This window comes from Folsomia candida, unplaced genomic scaffold, assembly GCF_002217175.1.
Source record: "Folsomia candida strain VU population unplaced genomic scaffold, ASM221717v1 Fcan01_Sc002, whole genome shotgun sequence".
Lineage (NCBI taxonomy): Eukaryota > Metazoa > Arthropoda > Collembola > Entomobryomorpha > Isotomidae > Folsomia > Folsomia candida.
In genome coordinates, this window is record NW_019091194.1 from 9,691,077 (window position 1) to 9,717,119 (window position 26,043).

The window sequence follows — 26,043 nt, forward strand, 5'->3', positions numbered from 1 at the left end:
ATCATGGCCAGTTGCATATCAACAAACAAAACCAACTGATCCCAACAACTGCGCGTTTACTAATTTGGCTGGGGATCATCAAATAAAAACGCAACTTTAATTTAATAATAATTAACCCAAAATTTTTGCTTTTTAGTCCAAAGACATCCTTAAAATTTATAGATTTATGTAGAAACGGTGGTATATTTTCACGAATTAAATTTTAAAATGCTTTCTACTAGTCAGCAACTAATACTAAATCAGTCTGTGAATTGATTACCTTTCCCAGAGAAGTGATACATAATTAGTATTTAAGATTTGTAAGTACTGTACTATAAGTATGACGTAACGTTTTAGTTGAAAAAGAAGAGCTATCAACATTGGTAGAATTGTATTATCAGTGTTTAGGCTGAAAACTTTTGAGATTTGTAAGAATGAGTACCACTGTGGCGACTCCCTCAGCCACGACGACGACGACCCCACCACCAGTCGCAGCAGCAGTGACGACTTTGAGCGGCGGAGCCAAGGATATCTTTGAACTTCATCACCGATTAGAAATCCCGACAGGAGATGAGATCGAACTCTATTCGAAACATTCCGAAGGCGATGTAAACTTTTTTGCACTGCACATTAAAAGGTAGAAACATTGTTAGTTAAGCTCTCCTACAGTTTCATGGAATAAACTATTTTTATTTGACCCGTGCTCTAGCTCTGGTGACCTGCTCCTCGTCAGTGATCACAAATTCCCATTCGATGGTTCTATTAAGGGCTGGACTCTGAAACATATTCCCTGGTTCAACGATCCTGGAAAGAGAGTATCGGCCATGGCATTTGATGACGAAGGAATCCTATTTCTTGGAAGTACGCATGTTGATTTAATCTTGCATAAGAAACTAGACTTTTTATTCTAAAATTGCTGCGTTATTTGCATTTTACTTAGCATGGGATGGGACTGTTTTGGAGCTACGGACTAGAAAGGTTTTGGGTTCTTTGTCCATCCTTCCCGAAACTGATATTTTGGAAATTTGTCACTTAAATAATATCAGGGTCAGTAATTTATTATGTATTTATGTTAATCAATCTGCAAGATATTTTTTGCCAAATTTACAGCTAAATCTACTTTATTTTCAGATACTTCACATGCTAATATATAACCAAGAGAGTAACAAAGTTATATTGTGTAGTGGTGAAAATAACAAATTTGTTATCTTAACAAATCATGCACCCCCGGTTCTGGTAACCTTTACTTCCAACATAAACAGTGTTGATATTTTTACAAATAAAGCAGGCTTAACCTGTGCCTTGGTAAGTCGAATACTACACATGTTTGAGTTAAATAATTAATGAAATTTCGGTGCATGAATGAGTGAATTATTTTTAGGTGTGCCTAGAAAGTGGTCAAAATGTTTATACAATTTTGGACGACCTAGATCTCCCTGATACAAATATGGTATGAAAAAGATTTATTTATTGAGTAGCAGTAAACAATTTATTTTGGGTCGTAATCTCCCAGGCTGAATCTAGTCGAATTGTCTTCATGATGAAGTCCATGAAAATTGCTGTGGACTAGACTAATACAATATTTATAATTCGATATTATTTCTGACCCCCGTTTAGATGTTACGGCTTATTATATTATCTAAAATAACTTTGGCTACGTTTTGTTCTAGGTGGAATCTCAAGGAAAAAAGTCAATATTTAGAAAAGCGAAGGATAATCTCTTGTCTCGGTTATCTGAAGAGAAATTGGGATTTTTTGGCAAAAAATCCAATAAAGAAACTAGTGCAAGTCCAAACAACTCTCTGACAAATGTCGCTCAAAGTGTGCTCTCTACTACAACCGTTGCACCGTCCGTAATTGTTGGACATGTCAGCTCTCAAAAATCTTCATCTGTTCCATTAAGCAATGTAAAATTTCAAACAATTGACGAAACGTTTCGTGGGCTGGTTAAGAAAATTATGAGACAAAATCAGTTCTTTCGACACGGTAACAATAAACTCGATGTAAGTCTTTGAATTATAAATTATATCGGTAATTGTGAATTTTATTGTTAGTAAGCATGTGTTCTATTCTATGTCTAGTTGTTTGATGGAGATTTTAGACAAACGGCAACTACTTATGTTCCACCTTCCGTGACAAAATTATTTGCCATCCAACGTATGTATTTTGCTGTTGACCAAGATAGCCATTGTCTTAAGGTTTCCATCATAATTGATAGTGTGGTGAGTAAAGTCTTTTTTATTTATATACATACTATTGAATAAACTAAAAATATAAGTAATGTGTCAACTAATTAATGCTTGGTTGTGTAGTTTAAAGAATTTGCGTGTATTCCATTTACTCATACAATTTTGGCGATTGAACCGTTTGGCGAGGAAGGGACGCCATACACAGTGTTTCTAATTTGTGACAACGGCATTTTTGAAATGAACCTAAGGCAAGTAGTGCTAATTAATAAGCATTAGTTTTGTTAGTTGGGTGATTGTATTTCTTCATTGTGTGGGACGTTAAAATTTCCAGAAGAACGCCATTGGAAACGTGTGTAGAACTCATGTTATCTGAATCAGGAGGGAATGCAATTGATGCAGTTTGTGCTGCATTGAACGTACCAAAAAATCAAGTCTGTGTGATGGCAGGGGATGTTTGTTCTTTTGAACTGAAGTTTTCAAAGACAATTATTTACTATAAATTAGCTGGGGTGAGCGTGAGTTTATTGCCTTTTCAAAAAATGTAACATTATAATCAGAAAACATTTGTAAATACTAATACAATTGTTTAGCTCTCTTATGCACAAATATGTGCAAAATTTGGATCCAGAGGTCAGATTCCTGCAATGTTATTCTTTTATGAACTTGTTGACCAAGAAAGAGCAAAGGCTGGAAGTACACAAGACCGTAAGCTGATGACAGATCTCGCCCTGCTAGGTCGAATCGAGGTGTGTAACGTGCAGAATAATATAATAACGTAATGGATCATTCGACATTACTGACTAGTGTATTAAACACTTCTTAAATATTATTTTTTAGCAATACCTTCGGTACGGCCTTGTTAGATCAGAACTTCCAAAGAATCCCGAATTATTATTAAGGTAACAGATTTACTTTGTATATACACACATGACTAGGCTACCATTCCTATAACTGACGCGATATGACAATTTGTGATTTTTATTTTTCAACAGGAAGATGTTGTTGACCAATGTACACTATTCATCTCCTAAGGCTGCACAATATCTCGCTATTCCAGAGTTACTGTGGGCTCTTAAGTTGGTCGGCCAATGTCGATGCTGTTATCCAGACATTTTAAATTGTCTGCATACAAACGAAGCCAAAGTCGTTCCATATTTTTACTCAAAGAAATGTAAGCTTTTAAATTGTTTAATCCATTGGTCCATTCTATGTATCATTACATATATAATTTTTTGTTGCATTACAATGTTTTTACAGTATTCTGGAATCTCTTAACCATTGATTGGCTAGCAATGTATACAACAGATCCATCAGTTTTTATCTGGTTCCGAGCATTGGTTTGGAAATTTTTAAGAAGATTTACGTCGACAATGATTTTGAAACTTTTGATACTTCTTCTTCCATGGCGAAGGGAGCTCCAGCGGAAAATATTTACAGAGGTCTCGGACATAGTTAACATTATTGACTTTACTGTTTCTCCGGTACATCAATTCATTACTTACCATCAATTTAATAATTCGATATAGTCAATATATACATAAAATTGTAACCAATATCATTGTTGTAGGAAATTGAACGGATAGTGGTAGATGACTATGTGAGTCTTTTCATGATCATCCTTATCGAAGCTGTTCGACGAAGTAAGTAAAATAATTTTGATCAATTCATAAACAATATAAATGTATAATATAAACAATTATTTGATTTTTAAGAGCCTAAAACAATGCGGCTACCACAATTTGTATTTAAAGTCGATGCTCGTGCTCACCAGAAGAAAGAGATTGCAAATCACAAGAACAATATGATTGCAACAATGATGCTATCTTATACACATAATTACTCATTTTCAGCGTCCAGCAATCATTGCGTGTGTGTTAGAAATGGAAGGGTGTACACATGGGGTGAAAACAAGCTTGGCCGTTTGGGTATGTTTTTTGGCCTGTTTTAAAGAAAATAAATTGCGCTTGTATTTTAGACATAATAACTAAATATAATTTGTCTGAATAATACGTCTTAGGTTTTGGAGAGAACAAAGGAAAACTTAACGTGGATGTTCCAACTCCAATCAGTCTACCAGCTACAATGAAGTTGTATATTGAATCTGTTTGTGCTGGACACAGTCACAACATTGCATTGACAAATGTGGGAGTAAGTTTTTATGCTTTACTCTTCATAAACTGATGCACTTATTTATCAAACGCTTATAACATTTTGATGTTGTATTATTAAGACAATACTTGTATGGGGAAGCAACAAGTTTGGGCAATTAGGGCTCGGAAGGGTGACTAGTTGGACTGGGTTGGTTTAGACAAAATTTCCTATTACAATTAATGTGATTAAATATTAAATATTCATTGTATTTACAGTAGGCTTGTCCCTTTGGAAATTCCTAATGTCATTTTCACATGTATTGCTGCGGGCAGGTAAATATTTTTAAATCTGTACAAGGTATTCAGGCACACTATACATATCTATGGATGTTATAGTGATTATATATATTACATGTACTGCAGCTATCACTCGTGTGCAATTGATCATCTTAATCGTGTCTGGACATGGGGGTGGGGTGTATTCGGCCAATTAGGCACTGGTAGCGTTGAAAATGTTTTTTGTCCATCAATTATTGAAATGGAGGTACATTATTAGCCGTTTATAATGTTCATAATTATTTATGATGTGATAATAAAATGATTTTTATATGATTTTCAATGTGTTGTTCACATTTCAGGATAAGATTGTATTCGTGTCTGCCGGTCACTCTCACACAGCATTATTAACCTGCTATGGACGAGTTTTGATTTTTGGGTGCAACCATTTTGGACAGTTGGGACTGGGTCTGAAAGAGGGCAAAGTGAAAGTTCCTACATTGCTAACTTCTCTTCCCAGCGGAACATTAATTCGACTCGTTGAATGCGGAATATGTTGCACGGTTAGTTGCTATTAATTGCTTTGCCTTTATTATTATTCGATATTACGTAGATATTATATTACTTTCGATATTACATTTCATTTTTAGTAGGAAATATTTTATTTTCAAATCATCATTCATAATCTGCACAATATTTATTATGCAGAGGGTGCTGCATCATCTGCATCTGCTTCTATAACCACTGTGTCGTCTGTATTTGTATCATTCTCTTCTTCCCCTTTTTCGTCTTCTGATAAATCTTGCATGAGTTGGTACACAACTCTCCATTGGTACACCATGTAGATAAAGTTAACCATGTACACTAGCACAAAGGTGCTACCGTGTTGTAGATAAATTGTCCGTGGAAGAAGGAGAATTAAGTCAATAACTATGTAAATTACTGAGAAGACGAGGCACATTCTGACTGCCAAATAACATCTCTAAAACGAATTTATGAAAACCATTCTTATCAGCACTTACGTGTCGTTATATTCGACATTTTAAATTTATGTTCATACATCTGTATGTACTTACCTTGTGGGCTCCGATCAAAAGCATAATTGCCAAAATGAACGATATGGCTGGTCTCAAAACCAAAGTAGTCAAAATTATGGCCTGCATAATCGCTGAAAATGTGTTAAAATACAATATGGAAAATATTTAAATAATCCAATAAGTTAAATGCTGAATTAGTGTACCCCCAAACTTCAAAAGTTTTCCTAGATCCCGAGTGCTATCTGGATGCTCATCAACCAATTCTTGCAGCATTTCCGGAGAAAGATATAGCACGCAGATTAGTGCCGCGCATAGTGAGAGCCAGATGATGGAAGTTATCTGTGAAAACAATAATTTCATTTTAGAATAATTAGCTTGAAATTGGATACCGCACTAATTATGAATTGCATACCAGGTCCAAAACAGCTAACAACTTTGCTTCCGTTCTTGCTGAAGTTGAAAATAAGAACCATGTTCCTGTCATATTGTTGGAGGCATACGGTTCTTATCGTCCGAATTAGAAATTAAAAATTGACACTAATGATTAGAATTCAACTATGAAGTAGTTTCACTGAAACTTCCTCTTCTCTCAACCTGCGTTTGTAGCACAACCACTACGGAAGAGAAAAAAATAAGTAGCTCAGCTCAACTCATGCATTTGAAGGCAACACATACTCTCTCAAGTGAAAGGAGTGAAAGTAGGCTCAACATTAATGAATCCAGGAAATCTTTGTATGAACCTACGACTTGAATATAGCTTTCTCCTAATCTGTCCTGTTTTCGGATCGCGTATCGGGCGAAGGATCATGCTTCACCTGATGATGAAACGGTCCCTGTTCTTTATTTGGAGCATTTCTCCTGCATTGTGAAAGCGTATAGTAATTGCGTGACCAATGCTTATGTATAGCTGCAAGTGCATTCGATGTACACATGAAGTAATGGTGTTTCATTGAATTGGCATGTGTACGTGTACTGACGACATTTATTAAGTGTATATGCATATGCCTAGGATGTCAAGAAAGGTAGCAAGATTTATTACACATTTGTTCCAACACTATATAATTTGTACTATTAGTAGAATTATAGTATGCAAATAGGACGACTTTAATTAAGATTTTTTTTGTATTACGTATTTGACTCTAAATTCTTTTGTTTCGTTATGTTGGATGGGCTCTCTCCTTCTATAGTGTAGACTGTGACAGGGGTGGGGCTAGGACTCAGCACGATAACCGCTGGGGGATCAGAATCAACTGGTTCAACATGGTCGGCGACGACTAACATGGTCATGTTTGACCCCGATGACGACCGCAGTTCTCGAATGAGACATACGACAATCCAAAGTTCATACCAGGCATAAATATAGCCCATGATGAGAACGAGTATGTGGAGTGGGATCTTGTGTTTCACTTCGATAACCATCATGATAGCAACGTACAAACTTAGGAGAAGAGTAATCAATGTAACAATGAACCACAATTTCAACAATCGTTGGTTTCTCTGGAATGGAAATTAATCTTTGATTTTGACCATCGTATTTAAGAATTTGATTTTAAGACGACAAATATTCTTACAGTTCGAGCAGCATGGAATAATAGTGCTCCTAAAGTAATTCCACAGATTGAGTAAATTATTAGGGGAACTATTATGAAATCCGGATGTTGTTCTAAAACATGGACATATGTAGTTATTAATTTATTTACTTGACTGAACAAATTTTCTCACCAATCTTTTGAAATAATCCTTCGTAATCACAATACGTGCTATTTGTCGATAGAAGAATATTTTGAATATACTCTGTGTGATTTTTAACCAGATCACTTATCCATATGCAGAGAATGAGCGAAATAACGTGCAAGACCTGTGTAGAAATATGCAAGTAGAAAACAATTCACACAGATTTAATTTGACATTGTTACCACTTTATTGTTAGCAAAATACTTAATCTCGTACCACGTCAATGATGCCCAAGGTTTTGGTTTCTGTTCTCGCAGAGTTTGAACAGCAATAGACTTTGCTATCAAAATTATTCTTGTCCATTGTTTTAAGATCTGCCAAAATAATGTCAAATTTTATAAAATTCTATAGACTAGTGTCCCAATGCTTCAGAGTTTTGTTGCAACCAAATTTTTCAAGGCTCTGGTCGTCGTCGACTATGGAGCTTTAGTTCTCGCGACGTACATACCTACATATATACGTGTGTACATATTCATGAACTAATCCTAAGCCAGGTTTTTGTTGTGTGCTCCAAAAGCTAATCAAGTTCCTTCAATCTGATAAGGAAATGGCATTTTCGCATGCTTTCTCCAACATTATATGACTGGTGTTATATGCGTAATACATGCTTACTTTGCGGTGGAATTGTGAATTGTATTTATATAAAGTATATATATATTTATGTATGTATATTTCTGAATAAGGAGCAATGTTTGCTATGTGGGGCATTGCAGTTTATTGACTTTTATGCTATGCTATTAATGCAAATATTTCGGTTGATATAAACAATTTGAATTTGATGATTTCAGGTTTTGGTGACAACAAAGAATCGTTTATTTTACTCCGGTTTAAATCCAGCGTACGTAATTACAACTGAAGCTATTTGTATGTGCATTAGTAAAAAAGGCAAAATTCATTAAATCTTAAACTTTGAAACCTAAGGTCTCTGAAGTCCCTATTAAGTGGAGCAAAAAGGAAGGAAAAAATGCAGCAGGAGAAAGTAATCTTTGAAGAAGAAAAAGATTTCAATCAACCAACACTGATTGACACTTCCCACATGGCTGGAGACATTACAAGAGTGAGAGAGAATTATGAATGCTACACATGCATACATATGTACATACATGATATGTGTATTGTACATTATATTATCATGCATTTTTAAGCCTGTAGTCCAAGACTAAAATCAATTTGAAATAACTTTAGGTGAGTGCTTCTTCCACACACTTTGGCGTAATGACATCATTAGGATATGTCTATACTTGGGGAATTGGAAAATCGGTAACTAGCTTGCTAGCACGATTCCATGCTTTTAAAAATTGTTGTTAAAATTAAAAATTCAAAAAATTTATTATTGACATCTTGCTCTCGTAACAAGGGTCAACTTGCTCGGAATGACGATGACAGCAAAACATTGGAGCTAATTGATTGTGATGCAAAAATGATTGTGGTTTCGGATATTTGTTGTGCAGGAGATTGCACATTTGTCGTCGAGAGAGATACTGGTTGTGTTTACGGATGTGGCTTTAATTCGTCAGGACAGGTAAAACAAATCAATCTATAGTGTCAAACATATTATTTGAGCCTGTCAGGTTTATTTTACTTGAATAATGAATTGGAGATTTTTTTTACAGATTGGAAAAATGGAGTCTGACGAAGAGCAGTCAGTAATGACGGTCCGAACAAAGAAACGTGTTGTCAAAATTCGACAGCCTTCGAATATTTACTTCCGTCTCAAAGAAATTCCTGGATTACCTAAACAATTATCATGGGAGGGAGAAAGTTCAGTTATTAGCTCTCATAAAATTGCACCCCACACTAATATTGTTGGACAGGAGCTTCTGGAATGGTGTTTAAATGTCTTCAGAAGAAACTATGATGCTAAATTCATGACTAATAGGGTAAATTATGCTAAACTATATAATACTATTTTTGTTTTCCGATACATGCATACAATCTACGTTCTACTAGCATTTTAAAAATTGTCTTTCTTTGTGTCAAAGTGTCTGGAAGCTGGAAATTTAGCAGGTGCATCCTTGCTTGAAACATTGGCAGAAAATCATGAACAAGCGTTGAGAGTAAGTAAAGTGATTTATGTAGAGCGTATAAACTAAAAAGTGTTCTAGGCAAATTCATAGAAATGAATTATACAAAAATTCTTGTAGCATAATTTGGAAGCAGCAGCAGAAAACAAACAAGAAACTGAAACTGCAATTAATGGATACATGGATATTGTTGGACAAAAATCTCCATCCATTGAACAGGTAATAATTTTCACTTGCTCTAGAAAATATTCCGCGATAGGTGTACATAAAATTACGTTTCATTTACGTACCCACCTACTTCATCTAAACATAAATCAAACTCTAGAATTGATGTAATAACACATAATTTAAAAGGCTTGTCGTTTCCTCAACCAAATTGTTCAACACTATAAAAAGTATGGGCTACCAAGCTCTGATCTGGAAGATTTACTTGAACGTCAGCGTAAGTCGTCTGGATGGGGGTCTCATCTTAATCTGGCAATCAAGGAACTGATTTCTACTGCGGATGACAGGTGGTTATTATATTTTATATGCTGGAATGTTGTAGGCCTGTATTTTATCCTAGTTAGCGTGTGCTGTTTTCCTATTGCTCTTAACTTGTCGCTCTTATTTCTGGTTTGCTTGTCCTAACATGTTTAGCAAAACATACTGAACGATTAATAATTTCGTAATGAAATATTATTTTTCTCAAAGTTCTGAATGGATTGCATCGCATCTGACACCCCTGTTTATCTTGACTGCAATCAAGGATGTTGAGCACCAGGCACCAGGATTAGTGTCAAGATCGTCCATTGATAGTAACGATAAAGGTGTAATTAGCAACGCGTGTGTAGCTAGCAGTATTCTTCCAGAAAAGTCCGACTTATCTTCCACCACTACTGGTCGTCCTGCCGCAAAAGTCAATGGAGTTTAGTTGTATTACAATACTCGAAATATGTGTTTATGTACGTATGGTTAAGTTATGGCTAGTTACAGTTTGCAATAAGTTCCTAGCTAAAGAAACTCGATACCTTAATTGCTTTCGCCAATTGTTAATATAATGAGATAATCTTTTGTTTGTTCTTGACAAGTATTCAGTACCAATGTATGTACACTAGTTACCATACTCCCTAGGTTGTGTAAGTCGTTGTTGCAATTGTAGTCATTTTCAGTCTTCTAAGTTAGTTGCGATAGTTTAAATACTTGTTACTATGTTTGTTTAAAACGATTGTGTTCATTTATTTACTCGTATTATGGTGATATCAATTATTACATATATGTAAATACATGTAAATGACTGTTGAGCAGTCTAAATAAGTAATAATGCTCTAAGATGATGATGAATTTAGTCAAACCGCTAATACAGTATACAGGATGTCTGAATCCATAGTTCTGCAATGCAATATATTTAAGCACCATATAAAATTTTGCTATTATGCAACGCTTGCCTTAGAGCATGAAATCTGTGATGTCCAAATTTTACCTCAATCAAACAGTATCCAGTTGTTTCACCTCTAAATATAATCTGGACTATTATGACATGAAATGAATATATCGTGAGATTTTAGTAGTTGTGCGAATCTAATAAGCCGCCGCCTAATATGCTGGCATGCAATCAATCATAAAATGAAAATTATGAATAAAACAAAATATTATGCACAGAGCCAGCAGTTTTATTTAATCTCTTTAGAATTTGAGTATCTTTTTTATCATTGAATCTTCAATTAAAATTAGTGTCCATCTTACATAATGCAATGGCAATGCTTAGAATGAAACCCTTCCATGCTTTGTTGTGCCTCCCGGTTTCCCTCCTGACTCTCCTGTGACGGAAGTTGATCCCTTTTTTGGCTCTTGTCCAGGTCTTTGGTAAACTGAATCTAGCACCACTTCATCAGTTTCTCTTTCCGTGGAGGTTCTTGTTTTACCGGTTAATGACGTTGTGCTCTTTTTAAGGATGCTAGATTTCCTTGGAGGAGTTTTCAAATCGGATCTTGATGGTGAACCAAAGTAGTTAAGATCTGAGGACGAGGATGTCGTGCCCTTAGGTTTTGGTGCTGTTGTGGGGTTGTTGGAAGAGTAACCCTTAATTCCAGCCTCTTTCACCCCTGTTTTCTTTTGGACGGATGTAGAACTTAGTGTCGAGTTAGGATCGTTCGTCAAAGTTTGGAAATGCAGCTGTTGTTGAGGCGTTTTTTTCTTGGGTTTACCCGTTGTAGTTGTACCAATAGAAGTAGTACCCATTGTTGTCGGAGTAATGGGTCGAATTATTATTTCTCCTGTGTTTGTTCTCAACCTGATAAAAAATATTTACAAATTAACAACCACAAAAAATGCACCAAAAAATAGTAGGGAAGCTTTCATAACGGTGGTACTTAATAAAACATATATTCGTGAATATATCTATTTACTCATTTTCAGCTGAAGCATTATCAGTTTCTGGAACTACAGGATCAGCCTTTTCAATCAAATACTTTCTGAGTAGCAAATCATCCCCTGTCAGATCTGATTCCTCCACCAGAGCAGTTGTCCAACTTTCAGATAACTCAATTTCTGGTTCGAAAATATCCGGATCAGGCTGCATTTTAATAAATTTAAACAAAAAGTCAAATTAGAATTCCATTAATCAAGATTTATATGTGTGGACATATTTACACTATCTTCGTCATCGTAATTTGTTTCTCGAGAGGACGTGATTCGATCACAGCCTTTCATATACAGCAAGGAAATCAGATTATTTAGATGTTCGGCGAGTTCACTATTTTCCTGTTTGTTGTAATATGTAGTTAGCTTTTTAAGGTCATATTTAAATAATTTTTTATCCCAGTTATTCCATACCGTAAGTAAGGGAGACACTAATGTTTCTAGCTGCAATTTTTTTGCCAAGTCGTACATTTCTGGGCAGCGTAGAACAGAGTACAAAGTACTTACAACGTATGGTGCCAACTAATTTCAAAAAGAAAGAATTTCTATTAAATAAAACTAAAATATGTGCATATTTAGCTTAGATAAGATTCTACATATATTCTCACATCTTTTCTCGGGGTGACTTTTAACATGGTGCAAGCACATTTAATGAGATCTGCACCGTTCTCAATACATGATGTCCACGCTTCCTCGTGCAAACAAAGATTCATAAGCAATGCCCAAGCATATTCCATCAAGTATGGGTTAAAGCTTCCTATTGTTGAGAGGTCATTGTGATTTTTACTCTTGTCCTTCTCACTAGTTTTGGCCAATACTGCTGTCGTTTGCTCATCCAGCTCTTTCTTGATGAACATCACAAGCCAATCGATAACCTTGTGCTGTATCATGAATATACGCATGCTCCTTCTGCCCAAAATAATATTTTTTTAACGGTATGAAAAAGTGTGCAAAACTTGTATTTCAAATGCATATTTTGCATACTTTAAACTGAGCTTCTGCAGCGTTGCAACCACCATTTGACATATGAATGATTCCGTGATTCCGGTGAAAGTTGTCAGAGATTTTATCATCGTGTCCGCTATAAATACCGTGGATGACAAGTAATTTCGTCCGGTTCTGGTCGAACTGATTGCATTCACGAATCGGGCAAGGCACTAGACAGGCATTTGTGAGAAGCCGTGTGTATTTACATATATAATAGAAATATTATAGCTGTTTGAATGAATTTAAATAATAGCTGCGCACCTCTTTTTGATACGTTGGGGTGGGGTAGAGCATGCAATGAAATAGTTTCTCTCTGTATTCTGGAGTCGTCAAACTAATTCCAAAAATGTCGCTGCCGACAAATGATTCCACTGCAGTTGCTCGACAACTTTCTGTAGTTCTGGTGATGAGCCATCGGAGTGCTTGGAGCAGGCAAAGTTTATCAGAAACTGACGCCGTCGAAACGTCAGTTAAAGTTTCCTTCATTTTCTCATAGTCGAGGAATTCTGGGCTCACATTCGAAATTCCAAGAAAAAATAGGCTAACTTCAGAGTCTTGTGTCGGATCAAAATTAGCAGAGGCACTGAGTTGTTTAAAGTACTCGATGTTAGGTTTGCCCTCCTAAAAATATTGTCAATCATTTACACATTTTTCAAATTATTTCCATTGTATTACCATTTTACTTGAATTTACCACATCAGACGCAGAGTTCAAAGTTTTCGGTGTAAAAATTTCTGGAAAAATATAGAAGCACTTGTCCAAAATTGAATCCATTGGGATTGGCTGACCAGAAACTGATTGTTCCAAAGCAACCACAAGTTCATGTGTAACAACTGCGTGATAAAAATTGGTGACCGAGTGAGTGATTTTTGTGATACTTGACTTGTTTAATATTTATGTATTTGAAATTTTAATCTTCTTACGCAGTAGTTTTGCATAGCTTTCTCGTGTCCCTTGAAGAAGTTTTCGGATTTTCCTATGATTTCCCAGCAGTTGATAAAATCGGTCTTGGTGGAAACCTGCCTTATTACTACACCCAAAACCCCCCTCTTCATATCGCTCTCCTTTTACGACAAGTTCTGCTAGTCTCGAGTGTGAACAAATGTTCTCCTGTAAGAGTTCGAAGTATTTTTGCACCGTCACTTCCAATTGATTTCGAAGTTTCATTGTCCACAAATCCTAGTGATGCGAGAAAATAATAAAATATGAACCCAAATACATAAAAGTATGCAACAAAGTACAAGAATCTATAATTATGTAATACATACGTACACGGAATAATTCTTTGAAAATGGGATGTGAGAAGGGATCCTCCACAAATGGTAATGCATACAGTGGAAGAATTGTTGAATCTTTTCCTAAACTTGACTTTTGCTGTTCAAAAAAGAGTTTTAGTTCACCCATTGCTTTCTCTTGAACTTCTTCCGGTTGATTATGTGCTCGTGGCCAAAGAGCAAAATGGACTCGAATGTAAACCTCCAGTTTAGCCATGTCATCACTGGTCACTTGAATATGTGATTGAAATATTCGCCACAACTAAATATGATTAACAAGTATGTAAATAATAATTTAATACTTTAAATGTAGAATTTTTCATCCGTTTTACCTTGAAAAAATCTGTCAGATTCCCATCATCAAAAGCTTTCAACAATTTTACGCCTTCGTAATGGCTGAAGGCAGCTTTGCATTCTGGATCACTTGGGGATGGGCAGGGCAAACATTTCGATGCACATTCGGATGTGAAAGCATCCAAAGTGTTTTCCAAGCCATTGATTTCCAAGTACTTTTCGAAACATTGCAAATATGAGAGTATGAATACGCAAATACTCTTACAATGGAGAGGTGTCAGGTGGTTATCGCCAATGTGGACCGGACTAATTTTAAATTGTTCAGGCCCAGAAATAAGCCCACCCGTATTTTTTCGTTTTCCTGAATGGGCATATTTACGCCCGTGGCGGAATTTTCAAAAAAAATTTCAGCCAAAATTCGGATTTTTAAAAACGCTGTAACTTTTCGAATTTTAACCCGATTTCAAAAAATAAACCCAATTTGTATTCAGAATTACATCCCTGAAAATATAAAAATTCATTTTTAAAAAACTTTTAACTTTCAAAAAATTATCGTTTTTTTCATTTCTAAAAACTCAGAAATGGCATGAAAATATTAAATTAAAAAAATTTTTGAAAATGAATTTTTATATTTTTAGGGAAGTAATTCTGAACACAAATTGTATTCAATTTTTGAAATCGGGCTAAAATTCAAAAAGTTACAGCGTTTTTAAAAATCAGGATTTTGGCTGAAATTATTTTTGAAAATTCCGCCACGGGCGTAAATATGCCCATTCAGAAAAACGAAAAAATACGGGTGGGTTTATTTCTGGGCCTGAACAATTTAAAATTAGTCCGGTCCACATTGGCGATAACCACCTGACACCTCCTCATTGTTAGTATTGATGATAATAAATGTACACATATTTTTCACATACCTCAAATATTAGTTTATTGAGCTCATCATACACCAAGGAATTCTTGCAGTTGGTTAGACTCATTGTGAACTAAAATTACGTTTGTTTATAGATATGTTATGCACATTCATGCATATAATAAATTATTAGTCGTCATTTTCGCTCAAACTATGATTTTAAAAGTAACAAAATTATTTTTAAACGACATTTTAATTGGAATATGCAGCCAGTCACAATTACCTGACACTTATCCTTAGTATCCTAGCAACTTTGGCGCATGCATCCTTTAATAAATATGTCAATTGTAAATTGCTGTTGGACACTTTGATGTCGCAGCATCAGTTTACAGGGTGCACTAAATAATAGTTTTCTTTTCAAAATCGAGTCGAATTGGACTAATATCGTGACCAATGTGCTTTTATGAATGTGATGACTACACCAGCAAAAGAAAACTACTGTAGTTCTTTTCTGGTTCTTATACTGACCCGGTTTGGTCAAGAAAATCAATGCCGTTTACAGCACACTTTGTTTTCATTAGACTTTCTTTAGCTTACTTACTCCACTAGGCGCAGAATTGCTTGACGGAAATGGGAAAATGAAATGCAGTGGTTCAATAACTTTGTGCAGAATATTGCATGCATAAAATGCTTCCTTAGTTTCCGGTTTTTGTGGGTAGAAATGTGGTACCAGGTGGCGATGATAATGGTCATACAGAAACGAGCTTTGTTGTGTTTAAATATAGGTAGATTTATTGACACAATACATACACAAGTTACACAATGTCTTGTTTTATAAAATTGACCAGTAATAATCACAGAGAGCTATAAATTAAAAAAATCATAAATAATAAAATAATAATGATAGATTGTAATTCGTTTAAAATTTCGTTGCATTCATGTAAATATTTATTTATGTTGGCCCAATATCTCCACTATCCCACTCCAGATCTCCAGGGACTGGTTCCCCTTTCTCCGGCGGTGGGATCACCCCCATGCGTTCCATTCGCCTTGCTCTAGCAGGTTTTGGATTGACTCTCATATATTTTGGGAGAGAGCTTCCGCTTCCAAAGATATTGTAGGTCCTCACCCAGTCAGGCAACATTCCCATGTGGTTCAAAATTAAGATAGAGCAAAACGTAAAGAGCAGAAATCCGAAAAGAATAATTCCCACGAGCCCTGCAACAGTGGCTGCTGGGGAATAACACAGCATCTCTTCAGGTGCAACTGTGGTGACTTGGACCCCAGCAAAAATATGTGGTTCCATGCAACTTTTATATTTAAACAATATCACCTTAGCATATGCATGCTCCAAATGAGTGATAACCTAAATAATGATTACTCACGTAAAATCTGGGTCCATTAAAATAGCAGCATCCGCTTTCTTGTGAGCAGAAAACTCGGCTAATGAAAATAAAATTTGCGCCTATTACTTTTTGGCTCGATTTAAAATATGGAGATTATATAAAACTAAATAAGCAAGTGCATTCATATTTATGCGTATGTACCTGCCCATTGCAAGTTGCAATCACAAATCCACGGGTTTCTGTAAAGTTCCAGCCATTCCATATCTTTCCAAACGAGAAGTCCATACTCAAAGTAGTTAAGATTGTTGTCGGCCAGGTGCACAATTTTTGGATGGCTGTCACCCTCCACTAACTCTTTTTCAAGTTCCCGAGCCATCTACATAATAACGACCAATTGAATTACAACTTTTCAGTGAACATAGCGCTGCATGGGATATAGGATAATTAGTACAAACCCGAAATGCCATCACATCAATGAAGGAAAGATAGTGATTTTTCTGACAAGATAGCTCGGTCTGAAAATGAGACGGAATGAGTGCAAGGTATGTAGAAAATTTAGTGAAATATTAAAATGGCATAATGTGAAGTTCAAGATAACTTACTTACCAATGAGCTCAGCCCAGCAAATGCCTTCAACACCAAAAACATTGTTTTTATCAAACCAATATAAATACCATAATTAACAGTACTAAGACGTATTATGTAAATATATATATAATATTCAGTGTTAACTGACTTACATGCTGCTCAATTTTTTTCAAATAAGGCATACGATCCAAAATCAGAATTCGTAGAGTGCTCAAACCATTGAAACCGAAAGGTACTAAGGTCTCGAACCAATTTCCACTTAAGTCTAAATACTCTAAACTTGTCAATTCGTGTAAAACTCCTTCCGGAAGATAGGTGATCATGTTGTTTGCAAGTCTCAGCCGTTTAATGTTCTTTGTTCCTTGAATGAGGGATAATGGAAAATCTGGAAGTGAAGTGTTGCTCAGGTCCAAAGTCTCAAGAAGAACCAAGTTGTCCAATGAGAGAATATAGTCAGAGTAAAAATTTAGCTCTTGGCCCAGGGGATTCGAGGCAAGATTGAGAACCCTCAAATTCTTGAGACGGTCCAATGAATTTGGCTCAACTATGATTAGATGGTTGTGGTTTAAGTCAAGTTCCTACAACGATAACAGATTTGATAGAATTAGCATGTACAATTTAAATCAATGATTGAAGAACCATTTTAAAAAACTTACCTCCAATTTACTTAAGTTTTTAAATGATTCATTTGTCAGGTTATGTAAATGGTTCCAACTCAAATCTAATTTCTTTATCCCAGTGCAGTTAAGACTTTTTATGTATCCAATGTGATTTTTGTACAAGTTCAATTCTCTTAATCCTTCACAATCCCCGAACGTATTCTCATCTAAAATCTCCAAATGGTTTTTGGATAAATCTAGAATTCGAACATGTCTGGAAATATTTAGTTTAAAGGGTAGATTCAAACTATTATTGTAACCGATCCTGCAAAATCATATCAAAAACGGCACAATTAAGACGATTTCCATACTGACAGGATTTCTAATATGTAATTAAGCGGCGTACCATTTATCTGCACAGTTTGCCGATTTAACTCCCCCATTCAAATCTACGCAACTGCACCCAAGATGTTGACCAATTAAGTCATTGTCCGTTTCACAGAGTTTTCCAGGGGATTCCTTGTCATCTTGCGCTCGAGGTTGAATTAATACTTTTGTTGTCGTTGTAGCTGGTGTAGAAATAGTCAAAGTAGTGGTAGAAGTACTATTGTAGTTTGAAGTCACGTTTTCATTCGGTGTTGTTGAGTTTAGTAACAATGCTGTTGTTGCTGAAGCTGTGGTTGTATCGTTAGGTGAGGATTGGGAATTAATATTTTGCACTAAAATCAGCGAAATGATACTGCAGACCGCAAGGATGGATGATGATGATGGCATTTGTCTTGACATTATGACTGTTGTGGAACATAATTGCAAAATATAAATTATTACTAAATACTAGTTTTATAGTCACAATACACGGCTAACAATTCGACACTGTTACTACTAAAAGTGCAATGTGATACTACTGAATATTTAGTTTGCATGGCACTCTTACGCAAAGCATGACCATGACGAGAGATATCAGTATCACATACCTTATTTAAGAAAGACCGTCTTAAGCACGCATATAGAAATAACACGTTGTCATTATTGTACTGCTATTAATGTTATGCAGCGTTGGTGGGAACTGTTATACAATTTTTGATGAACACGACCTCAAGTGTAATTAAATTTGCACACAATTGAATTTTATGCAGTTCCAATTCCAATAATTACAACTTTTTATGAGTTTGGAAGAATCGTATCTGTCTACGTACGTCCCAGTTATTTCTTTCCAAACCGTTCAAATGTTAAATCTATTTAATGAAATGTCAATGAAAATAAAGCTGTAAAAGTGCAATGAAATAAATAATCATCTTGTAAGATATTGACAAGATTACAGAAGTCGTGACTACCTATTAAGCATACAAGTTCAAGAGGCTTACTGACATTACAAGAGTTTGTTTGATTAACGGATGTATGTAGTAATATTCTCCTGTTGTTTTAACTATAAGCCCATGTTTACTAGTACATTATTATTACCTGAAATAATTTTTCTACTCCAGATATGAATTACGTTTATAAGGAGGCTATTCCAGCAGTATGTTATTATCATGCAAATCTACATATATCCTTGTCGCAATTACATAAACGACCTGCTAACATTTGTCTATGTTCAGACGAGAATATTTTAGCAAACACCTTTTGTATCGCCTTGTGCGTGCGTTGGTCTGTCTATGTTTTTGCACACTCACGCCTCGTTGACTTCACCATTTGATTACTCATCACTCACAAATTAACTTATTGACTCACCTTTCCTGTCTTGATTTGATGTCTTTCTTGAAGTCGATCTTTATTAAATACTTGTGGTTGTGGTGATATTTCAAGAATTTCTATTAGTATAGTTGCTTAAAAAATCACAAACGTTTTTTAAAACAATGCTTATGCCTTTTGCGTCTTTCTATCAGTTTTAGCAAATTACCTGTGAGTGTAATATTGCTATCCTATCTCCATCCGGAATTATGGTTACGTTCCAACTGATTCTGGAGCAATAATGAGAGTGTGTCTCTTTGTCATCATCATTATTTTTTATGTATACTGCATATACATGCATATGTACGTGTAGCCGTCACCTCATCGACGTCCAACGTTATCATGTTCAGTTTTGTTCGCAGGTTTTGTTGTAGTGATGTAAATAACAAAATAAATCCTGAGCAAATGTGGAAAGAGAGATTAGATTTCAGTTGAGGTGGTTATTACTTTTTTACTGGGCGCAGTGAACAATATTTCCTACACACATATTTATGAATGTATGTATGGTATAGTACATGTCATAATGTATGCGATATTATGATTATAATAGTATGCACATACAATGCAACGGGTTTATGCATTTTAAATCTGAATGATTGTAATTGAGCTATTTGTCAAATCGGAATAACAAGAAATTTGGCGCAGCTTGCAGTGCTGGTGTTAACCATACTTTTATTGACGGTGATGAATCCACCCACCGGAACATGACTAATATGTTTCGACTACCTTAGTTAGGATAGCATGTATCGTATAGACATAAAATTGGCAGGTAGAAATCATATTGCAACTGCAACATATTATCTTCAATATGTACATATATATGAACCACACTTAACATACAAAGTCTCAAATTCAATTCGATATTGATATCTAAGAGAATATACAAAGTCGTATAATTTCCTGCAATGAGCGCACTTTATTACTTACACCTACTGATTAATTTGTTCATATGATTAAGAATGAGTTTTGTTGTGAGCTTACTGAAACAAAAAAAATCCTTGACACGTTTCACCTTAATTAAATTTATCCGATGGAATTGCATAACCATGCAATCTACCCAAGTTAACATTTCAGTGGTTAATTTTTGTTTGAAAAAAATTTTTGTTTGGTCAGCAACCATCATGGTCTGATGTGATGATATTCACTGTTACAGCTTTCCTTGTGACATTACATGATCTCATATCGCTTTTTCAAAATGCAAATTTTACTAAATTAATTTAATAACTTGAGGAAATCGCATCATGTTTGACGATTGGTTGATTTTCTTCTTTCGTTGCATAACCTCTTACGTTTCCTTTCCTTCCTGATTATAAAAATTTCAAAGGCAGACAGACGACGAGCAAGTGAACGTAGCAAAGTTCCCCATTTGAAAGTAGTTATAGCCAAACTACTCGTAAATACAAGTGTTTCAAATTGCAAGTAATTTTAGAATTGTTTAAAAAGAACCACTCAGACTGCTTCGACCCCCTCGGCCTCCTCCGAAAAGAAGGCTGAACGGTCATCGTGGACTCGAATCGACCCTGAGGTCAACTTGAGCCCGTCTCACGCTCAGGGGAGGAAGCTTTCGTCTCATCCTCGTGGTTTGTTCCTTCGCCGAGTTGGCTAAGGGTTTGAGCATTCATACTAAAGAAATGATCCTTTGAAGTATGATCTCAATTTGGCCACTGCATCGCACCTTCATCCACTCAAATTACTCCCCTCGACACTGAATGTAACCAAGTTTGCAGAGATTTATCTTGAATCCGAAGCAATTTAACGCTATGGAGTCCTATTTCTTTTACTTGTATTTATATGCGTAAAAGCAGTTTGTGCATTAAAATAATAGAAAATTTGCGCTTGAATCGAAATATTTGGATATTTCTAAAAAATGTTAACATTTTGCATTGGAATAGTTGGGCAATAGAATGAAGTGCTCTAAAGCGCAGGATTTAGTTTCTTATGTTCTGCTTAACCATCATGCAGGAACCACCTGAGACATTACTGATAATTTATCAGTGATAGCTTTATAAATACTTAAAATATCATAAATTTGTTGATTATGATGCTATCTATGATGGGGAAAATGCATAAATCAATGCAAAAATTGAATATCGCGTACATGTTTATTCAACTGCATACAACTCTATATAAATATAGCATGCAAATAAAATATTCCGTTCTTGAATTTGGTTGGTTTATTGGTTCAAATTGGTTGGTAGTGTATACGTCGGGTCAATCGAACTTTGTGTTATGTATACAGATTCATATTGTTTCTGTTAACAGACAGGAAAGCGTTATGTGTTATGAAAAGTATTCAAAATACTTTTTGCATTGAGCCTAAAGCTACAACTTAAAGTTTGTTTTTGCGTATAAAATATGAGTACTTCTTAATAGGTTTAAAATAAGTGTATTAATGATTATTTTGACGCTGCTTTTGAATAGAAGTAATATCATATAACTATTAGAATTAACAAGAACAGACTTTTGTGATATTAATTTAACAACATCATGTCTTTCCACCAGTTAAAATTCCAGTTGACTTAGACGATGATTCAGGTTGGGTAGGTTCTTCTTCTTCCAAGATTTTGGGAGGGACTCCACTTGTATTAACGAAACATCCAGGATGTTTCTCCTTGTATTCTAAAATTTCTTTTCCTTTTTCAATAAGTTGTTTGTTCATACTCTCCAAAAGATCTTTCATCTGCAGGAATAACAAGTATTATAAACATCATTCCTGACATAAAAAACATACGAGTTCTCAGTTTCTCACCCTGCTTGCATTATCGCTCAAATTGGGTAGAACTTCCTTCACTATGCTTTCCACCAAAATACCTCCTATTATTATAGATAGTATATTTCGAATTAGTTCTTAAATTAAGAATCTTAATTCATAATATGTTATAGATAAATTCAGAATATACCTATCATGCGGAAACATTTTCTCTCTGGTTCAGTCTCTTTAAGAGCTTCGATCACGATCCTGTAATTATATTACAATCAAATCGAACCCTACGATACTAGAACAGACAGTCTGGTTTACAATTAGTCTAGATTGTTTCGCTAATAAACTAACTTGTGTTCCTGAAATTCACTCTCCAGTTCGTAAATCTTGTTTGCAATTTGGCGTTGTTCCGTTCTTAGGGCATTGAAACCAGCTAATAGCTCATCGTTTGACTTTTTCTTTCCTGATTTAGACGCCATCCTATTAAATCTACTTCACAAATTTAAAATTCAACGTGATTTAAAATCATTGATTTTTGTTATCATAGCTGGCTGGCAGTAAATAGCGCAAAATAAGTTATTATTTGCATACCTTCAGATTTACTTCTTTCGTGCACTATTATTATAATGCCTTTTAGGGTGCTTTTGTTTACAAAAGTCTAAATAGAAAGTACTTAAAATTGCAAATTGAGAAAGCGAAGAAAGAAACTTTCTCTCTCAGAATCAGGCGGTGTTTCAACAACGCGGCGAGCCTTTCACTGCACAGACGAGTCCAGACGGAGTTGTGAAGGTGGCGTAAAGCATCCACTCCTATAACAACGGCAGTCTCAATTACCTCGTGTAGTCAAATACGTATTTATGTCACACTGCTTCTTTTGTATGTGATTATACATAATATTCAATTTGGAACGGTCTTCTTATCTCATAGCCAGTGTCTCTCCTTGTCTGGGTAAATTGCATTCAAAAGATTGGAGTGGTTTACAGAGAATGGATCGCCTCAGGATCACTAATACAATTTTCGAGCAATTTAAGTTTACCTCGAGCTCATCACTTTCACTTTGTCCATTTATATGCACTGAATGCATGATATGACTCATGATATGAGCCAAGACCTGCTATAATCTCTCTATTTGTAGCGTATCATCATCATCATCATGCAACTTTCTCTGTGATAAGTAAATGTAATCAGACCCAGCCCGTGGCTCTGGATAATTTGCAATTGTTTCTCACTTCGCTTTGTTGAGATTGAGATGAGGATGAGATTGTTTGTGTATAAAGGGCAGGTCAAATTGAATTGTCGTCTCATCTCTCATCGTATACACCTCACCTCAATCTGATTTACGTTGATTCTCTGGGTCATTCTATTTTACTATACCTTGTTTATTCTGTAATATATTTTGAGTTGTCTGGAGGAGTAAATAAAGTCGTGTAATGGAGTCTTCAATTTAATAAACTATCAAAGCCATCCTGACTCTACGTTCGTCCATTTCGAAATGCTTGATTGTGTGTGGCAGCAGCTATGTATGTGGTACTGCCACACATATTAGCCTACTAAATACTACTATTAGGATTTGCGTATGGTCCTTTCCGAGTTGCATACAAATCGGTCAATAAAACTATGACGTCCTTGTTGGATTAGTTAGTGGAAAGTGACAGGGTAGCCGAGAGAGATTACCAAGTGGGATGGTTCATCGGATTAAATCATGAATACAAAAGAGAATTTTCATCTCGTATTTCTTGCACCATTGTTCGGCCACATTGTGAAAATTGATGGAGAAAGCCTGATAAATAATTCTATTGATCGGATGAAAATTTAATCTGAAATGTGGGTAAATATATAATTATGACGGGCCTCTATATGTACACAGGATATATCTATGCAGTTCATTGGTTGTTGGAATATAATAGCGAATGGACATTTCAGACTTTATGAATTTGACGTTTTAATGGAAGTCTCATATGTCCCAATGGTCAGACAGGCCACGTAGGTGTATCATAAATACTTATTATATAACCTTTGCTAAAACCTTATTTGTCCAATCATGAACCACATGATATGCAGAAAAACTGAAAACCCATATTATCAAGTATGAACCTGGAAATTTTCAAGTATTCACTTCCTTCTACATATACATGCATATGTATACTATATACACAAAGGTTTGGATAGCATTGCGTGTGTGGATGATTCTCTTTTGTCTGCCTGATTTCAATCTTCATAATCTATGAAAATGTGAATGGAAGTGATGGAGACGAAAGAAATGTGCTTATTTTTTGTTCCCTGTGCATTTGTAGGTATGTACATGTGCACTTTCTAAACGCACTCCAATGAATCACTTTCATGCTCACTCATAAACAGATTACTGCATGTGTATACCAACAGCGTTGTTAAAAGTGTTAAATTTAAAATGCTCTTAACACAATTGACAATGGAAATGATTTGAAATAGAGATAGGCATACATACATGTACGTATTTACAAATAGCGTTGGGAGTTTGACAGATATTTCTTTAAAATAGCCAAGGAGAAAGTTTGACGAACTAGACCGCCCGATTTGTGCTTAAGTATTAAAGGCTCAAAACTTTATAAACAAAGTTGTGTAACTTGGCTGAATTGATCTTTCCCCTTTTCTTGGTGGTCCCCCAACCAGGGTTTTGCCATCATTTATTTTGTCACCATTGGACAAGTCATATTTTACAGAGTGGTTGGTGTAGATGTAAGCTGGATTTATTTGGTGGATATAAGGACATCAGGTCGTGCACGCAGTATTAACATTTACAAAATCCGATTAGGTTTTATTAGAGCTTAACCGTGTTTAGTGATGGCTGGTTAAGATTTATGTGGCTCCATTTTTTATGAAACTTCCATATTGTCAATTTTTATTTCTAAATTCGGTCGGATCTATCGGATAGGCTGGAGGGGAACGAGATGACTCATGCACATGGTATTGTGTGCTAGATACTAATGCCCTTTCGTGTGTGGCTAATTCCATTTGAGGAGTCAATAGTCCCCCACACCACTCAGCAGCACTCAACAGTCTATCAAATCTCTAATCCTCTTTCATTCCAAATAAATACGAAACCAGACCAAATACAAATCGGTGGTTCTTCTCTTATTTGGATGAACAGAGTGAGAGCTGAGCTACTGCTTTCCTTTCCATCATCCCCCCATGGAATCAAATCCGAACGATGCGGTGGCCACGACTTTTGTAAAAAGCAGTCTCAATAAAACTTCTTGATGATAACCATGAATGAAATGTAGTATGCATGCATGACCAACCCACCTAAAAATTATATTTTTTGTAGTCTATGTATGTGTAACAAATAGCAAAATTACATATTAATTGTTTCTCATTTCAGATTTGTCAGTGTACAGGAAACAAGGAGCAGTGCATCATAATTTGATATTTTTACAAAAATCCTCTGCAATTCAAATTTTATTAAGCATGCATGACAATATTGTAATAAAATGATCTATCCGATATTCTTAAAATGCCTTTAACCTTTGTTTCTTGATTCGACGCGAGCTGATTGTGAGTTTGTGAAAACGAGGATAAAAGCAGCCCTAGTTTGGCTGATGACATGACATATGACGTGTATGCATAGTAGAGGATAAAAGAAAGTAAAATAAAGAGAGAAGCAATTATCCCGTCGATTTGTTTATTTAGACTGGCTACCGTTGACAGCTTGGCAAACTTACTCTTCAGCAACTAAACTAATATAAACAGTCAGTAGCAATAACAAAACAATGACCTCAAAACACATAGATAAAGTAACCATCTAATCTAAAGCGTTTATTTATAAGGTTACTTTACCACCAAATGGTCCTCCTCATTCAAGGGTTGAAGGTAGCTCAACACAAAAGATTGGACACATATCCAACCAACGCTATGTGCACAGGAGGCTCTCACAATTTGTAATGAGATGATGATGAGAAATGTGT

General features: G+C 35.4%; 6 protein-coding genes and 1 non-coding gene across 12 annotated transcripts; 1 reads left to right on the forward strand and 6 right to left on the reverse strand.

Annotated features, from left to right (window-relative positions):
* On the forward strand, positions 1–25,577 carry LOC110844719. 4 transcript variants are annotated; one of them, XM_022090988.2, is made up of 30 exons: positions 5–299; positions 381–616; positions 689–840; positions 920–1,026; positions 1,111–1,284; positions 1,361–1,429; positions 1,650–1,982; positions 2,061–2,201; positions 2,292–2,416; positions 2,500–2,677; positions 2,759–2,914; positions 3,006–3,067; positions 3,161–3,339; positions 3,426–3,649; positions 3,736–3,808; positions 3,881–4,093; positions 4,186–4,316; positions 4,399–4,466; positions 4,535–4,591; positions 4,682–4,802; positions 4,897–5,097; positions 8,094–8,143; positions 8,227–8,362; positions 8,491–8,565; positions 8,663–8,827; positions 8,919–9,185; positions 9,288–9,362; positions 9,450–9,548; positions 9,684–9,841; positions 10,023–10,972. In XM_022090988.2, exons 2-30 carry the CDS (start codon positions 414–416, stop codon positions 10,240–10,242), a joined length of 4,212 nt encoding a protein of 1,403 aa, XP_021946680.1. In that variant the 5' UTR covers positions 5–299; positions 381–413; the 3' UTR covers positions 10,243–10,972. The 4 variants fall into 4 exon arrangements, with proteins under 4 accessions (XP_035704701.1, XP_021946680.1, XP_035704700.1 ...); XM_035848807.1 differs by having other exon boundaries at positions 5–616; XM_022090991.2 differs by having other exon boundaries at positions 5–616; positions 4,019–4,093.
* LOC110844722 lies at positions 5,091–6,234 on the reverse strand. The gene is made up of 4 exons (XM_022090995.2): positions 5,984–6,234; positions 5,775–5,910; positions 5,611–5,702; positions 5,091–5,516 (listed from the first exon to the last, which is right to left on the reverse strand). The coding sequence occupies exons 1-4, from the start codon at positions 6,053–6,055 to the stop codon at positions 5,235–5,237; spliced, it is 582 nt and encodes a 193-aa protein (XP_021946687.1). The 5' UTR covers positions 6,056–6,234; the 3' UTR covers positions 5,091–5,234.
* LOC110844721 lies at positions 6,585–7,822 on the reverse strand. The gene is made up of 4 exons (XM_022090994.2): positions 7,522–7,822; positions 7,294–7,429; positions 7,143–7,234; positions 6,585–7,068 (listed from the first exon to the last, which is right to left on the reverse strand). The coding sequence occupies exons 1-4, from the start codon at positions 7,606–7,608 to the stop codon at positions 6,697–6,699; spliced, it is 687 nt and encodes a 228-aa protein (XP_021946686.1). The 5' UTR covers positions 7,609–7,822; the 3' UTR covers positions 6,585–6,696.
* LOC110843387 (lisH domain-containing protein ARMC9) lies at positions 10,959–15,711 on the reverse strand. Its single transcript, XM_022089349.2, has 13 exons — positions 15,421–15,711; positions 15,202–15,270; positions 14,323–14,499; positions 13,989–14,252; positions 13,640–13,895; positions 13,410–13,549; positions 12,978–13,337; positions 12,714–12,886; positions 12,338–12,638; positions 12,144–12,251; positions 11,961–12,071; positions 11,717–11,883; positions 10,959–11,601 (listed from the first exon to the last, which is right to left on the reverse strand). The coding sequence occupies exons 2-13, from the start codon at positions 15,262–15,264 to the stop codon at positions 11,073–11,075; spliced, it is 2,649 nt and encodes an 882-aa protein (XP_021945041.2). The 5' UTR covers positions 15,265–15,270; positions 15,421–15,711; the 3' UTR covers positions 10,959–11,072.
* Positions 15,907–19,715, reverse strand: LOC110844720 (leucine-rich repeats and immunoglobulin-like domains protein 1). Of its 2 annotated transcripts, XM_022090993.2 has the most exons (10): positions 19,571–19,715; positions 19,402–19,496; positions 18,077–18,461; positions 17,728–17,995; positions 17,224–17,649; positions 17,090–17,113; positions 16,939–16,998; positions 16,685–16,859; positions 16,523–16,580; positions 15,907–16,447 (listed from the first exon to the last, which is right to left on the reverse strand). In XM_022090993.2, the coding sequence occupies exons 3-10, from the start codon at positions 18,454–18,456 to the stop codon at positions 16,090–16,092; spliced, it is 1,749 nt and encodes a 582-aa protein (XP_021946685.1). In that variant the 5' UTR covers positions 18,457–18,461; positions 19,402–19,496; positions 19,571–19,715; the 3' UTR covers positions 15,907–16,089. The 2 variants fall into 2 exon arrangements, with proteins under 2 accessions (XP_021946685.1, XP_021946684.1); XM_022090992.2 differs by having other exon boundaries at positions 19,402–19,635.
* On the reverse strand, positions 20,846–21,055 carry LOC118434731. The gene has a single exon (XR_004834212.1). It is a non-coding gene; the product is annotated as a small nucleolar RNA U3 (small nucleolar RNA).
* LOC110844723 (prefoldin subunit 2) lies at positions 21,485–22,879 on the reverse strand. Of its 2 annotated transcripts, none has more exons than XM_022090997.2 (5): positions 22,694–22,879; positions 22,454–22,594; positions 22,302–22,360; positions 22,151–22,215; positions 21,485–22,081 (listed from the first exon to the last, which is right to left on the reverse strand). In XM_022090997.2, the coding sequence occupies exons 2-5, from the start codon at positions 22,579–22,581 to the stop codon at positions 21,887–21,889; spliced, it is 447 nt and encodes a 148-aa protein (XP_021946689.1). In that variant the 5' UTR covers positions 22,582–22,594; positions 22,694–22,879; the 3' UTR covers positions 21,485–21,886. The 2 variants fall into 2 exon arrangements, with proteins under 2 accessions (XP_021946689.1, XP_021946688.1); XM_022090996.2 differs by having other exon boundaries at positions 22,454–22,591; positions 22,694–22,878.
* Positions 25,578–26,043: the final 466 nt, after the last annotated feature.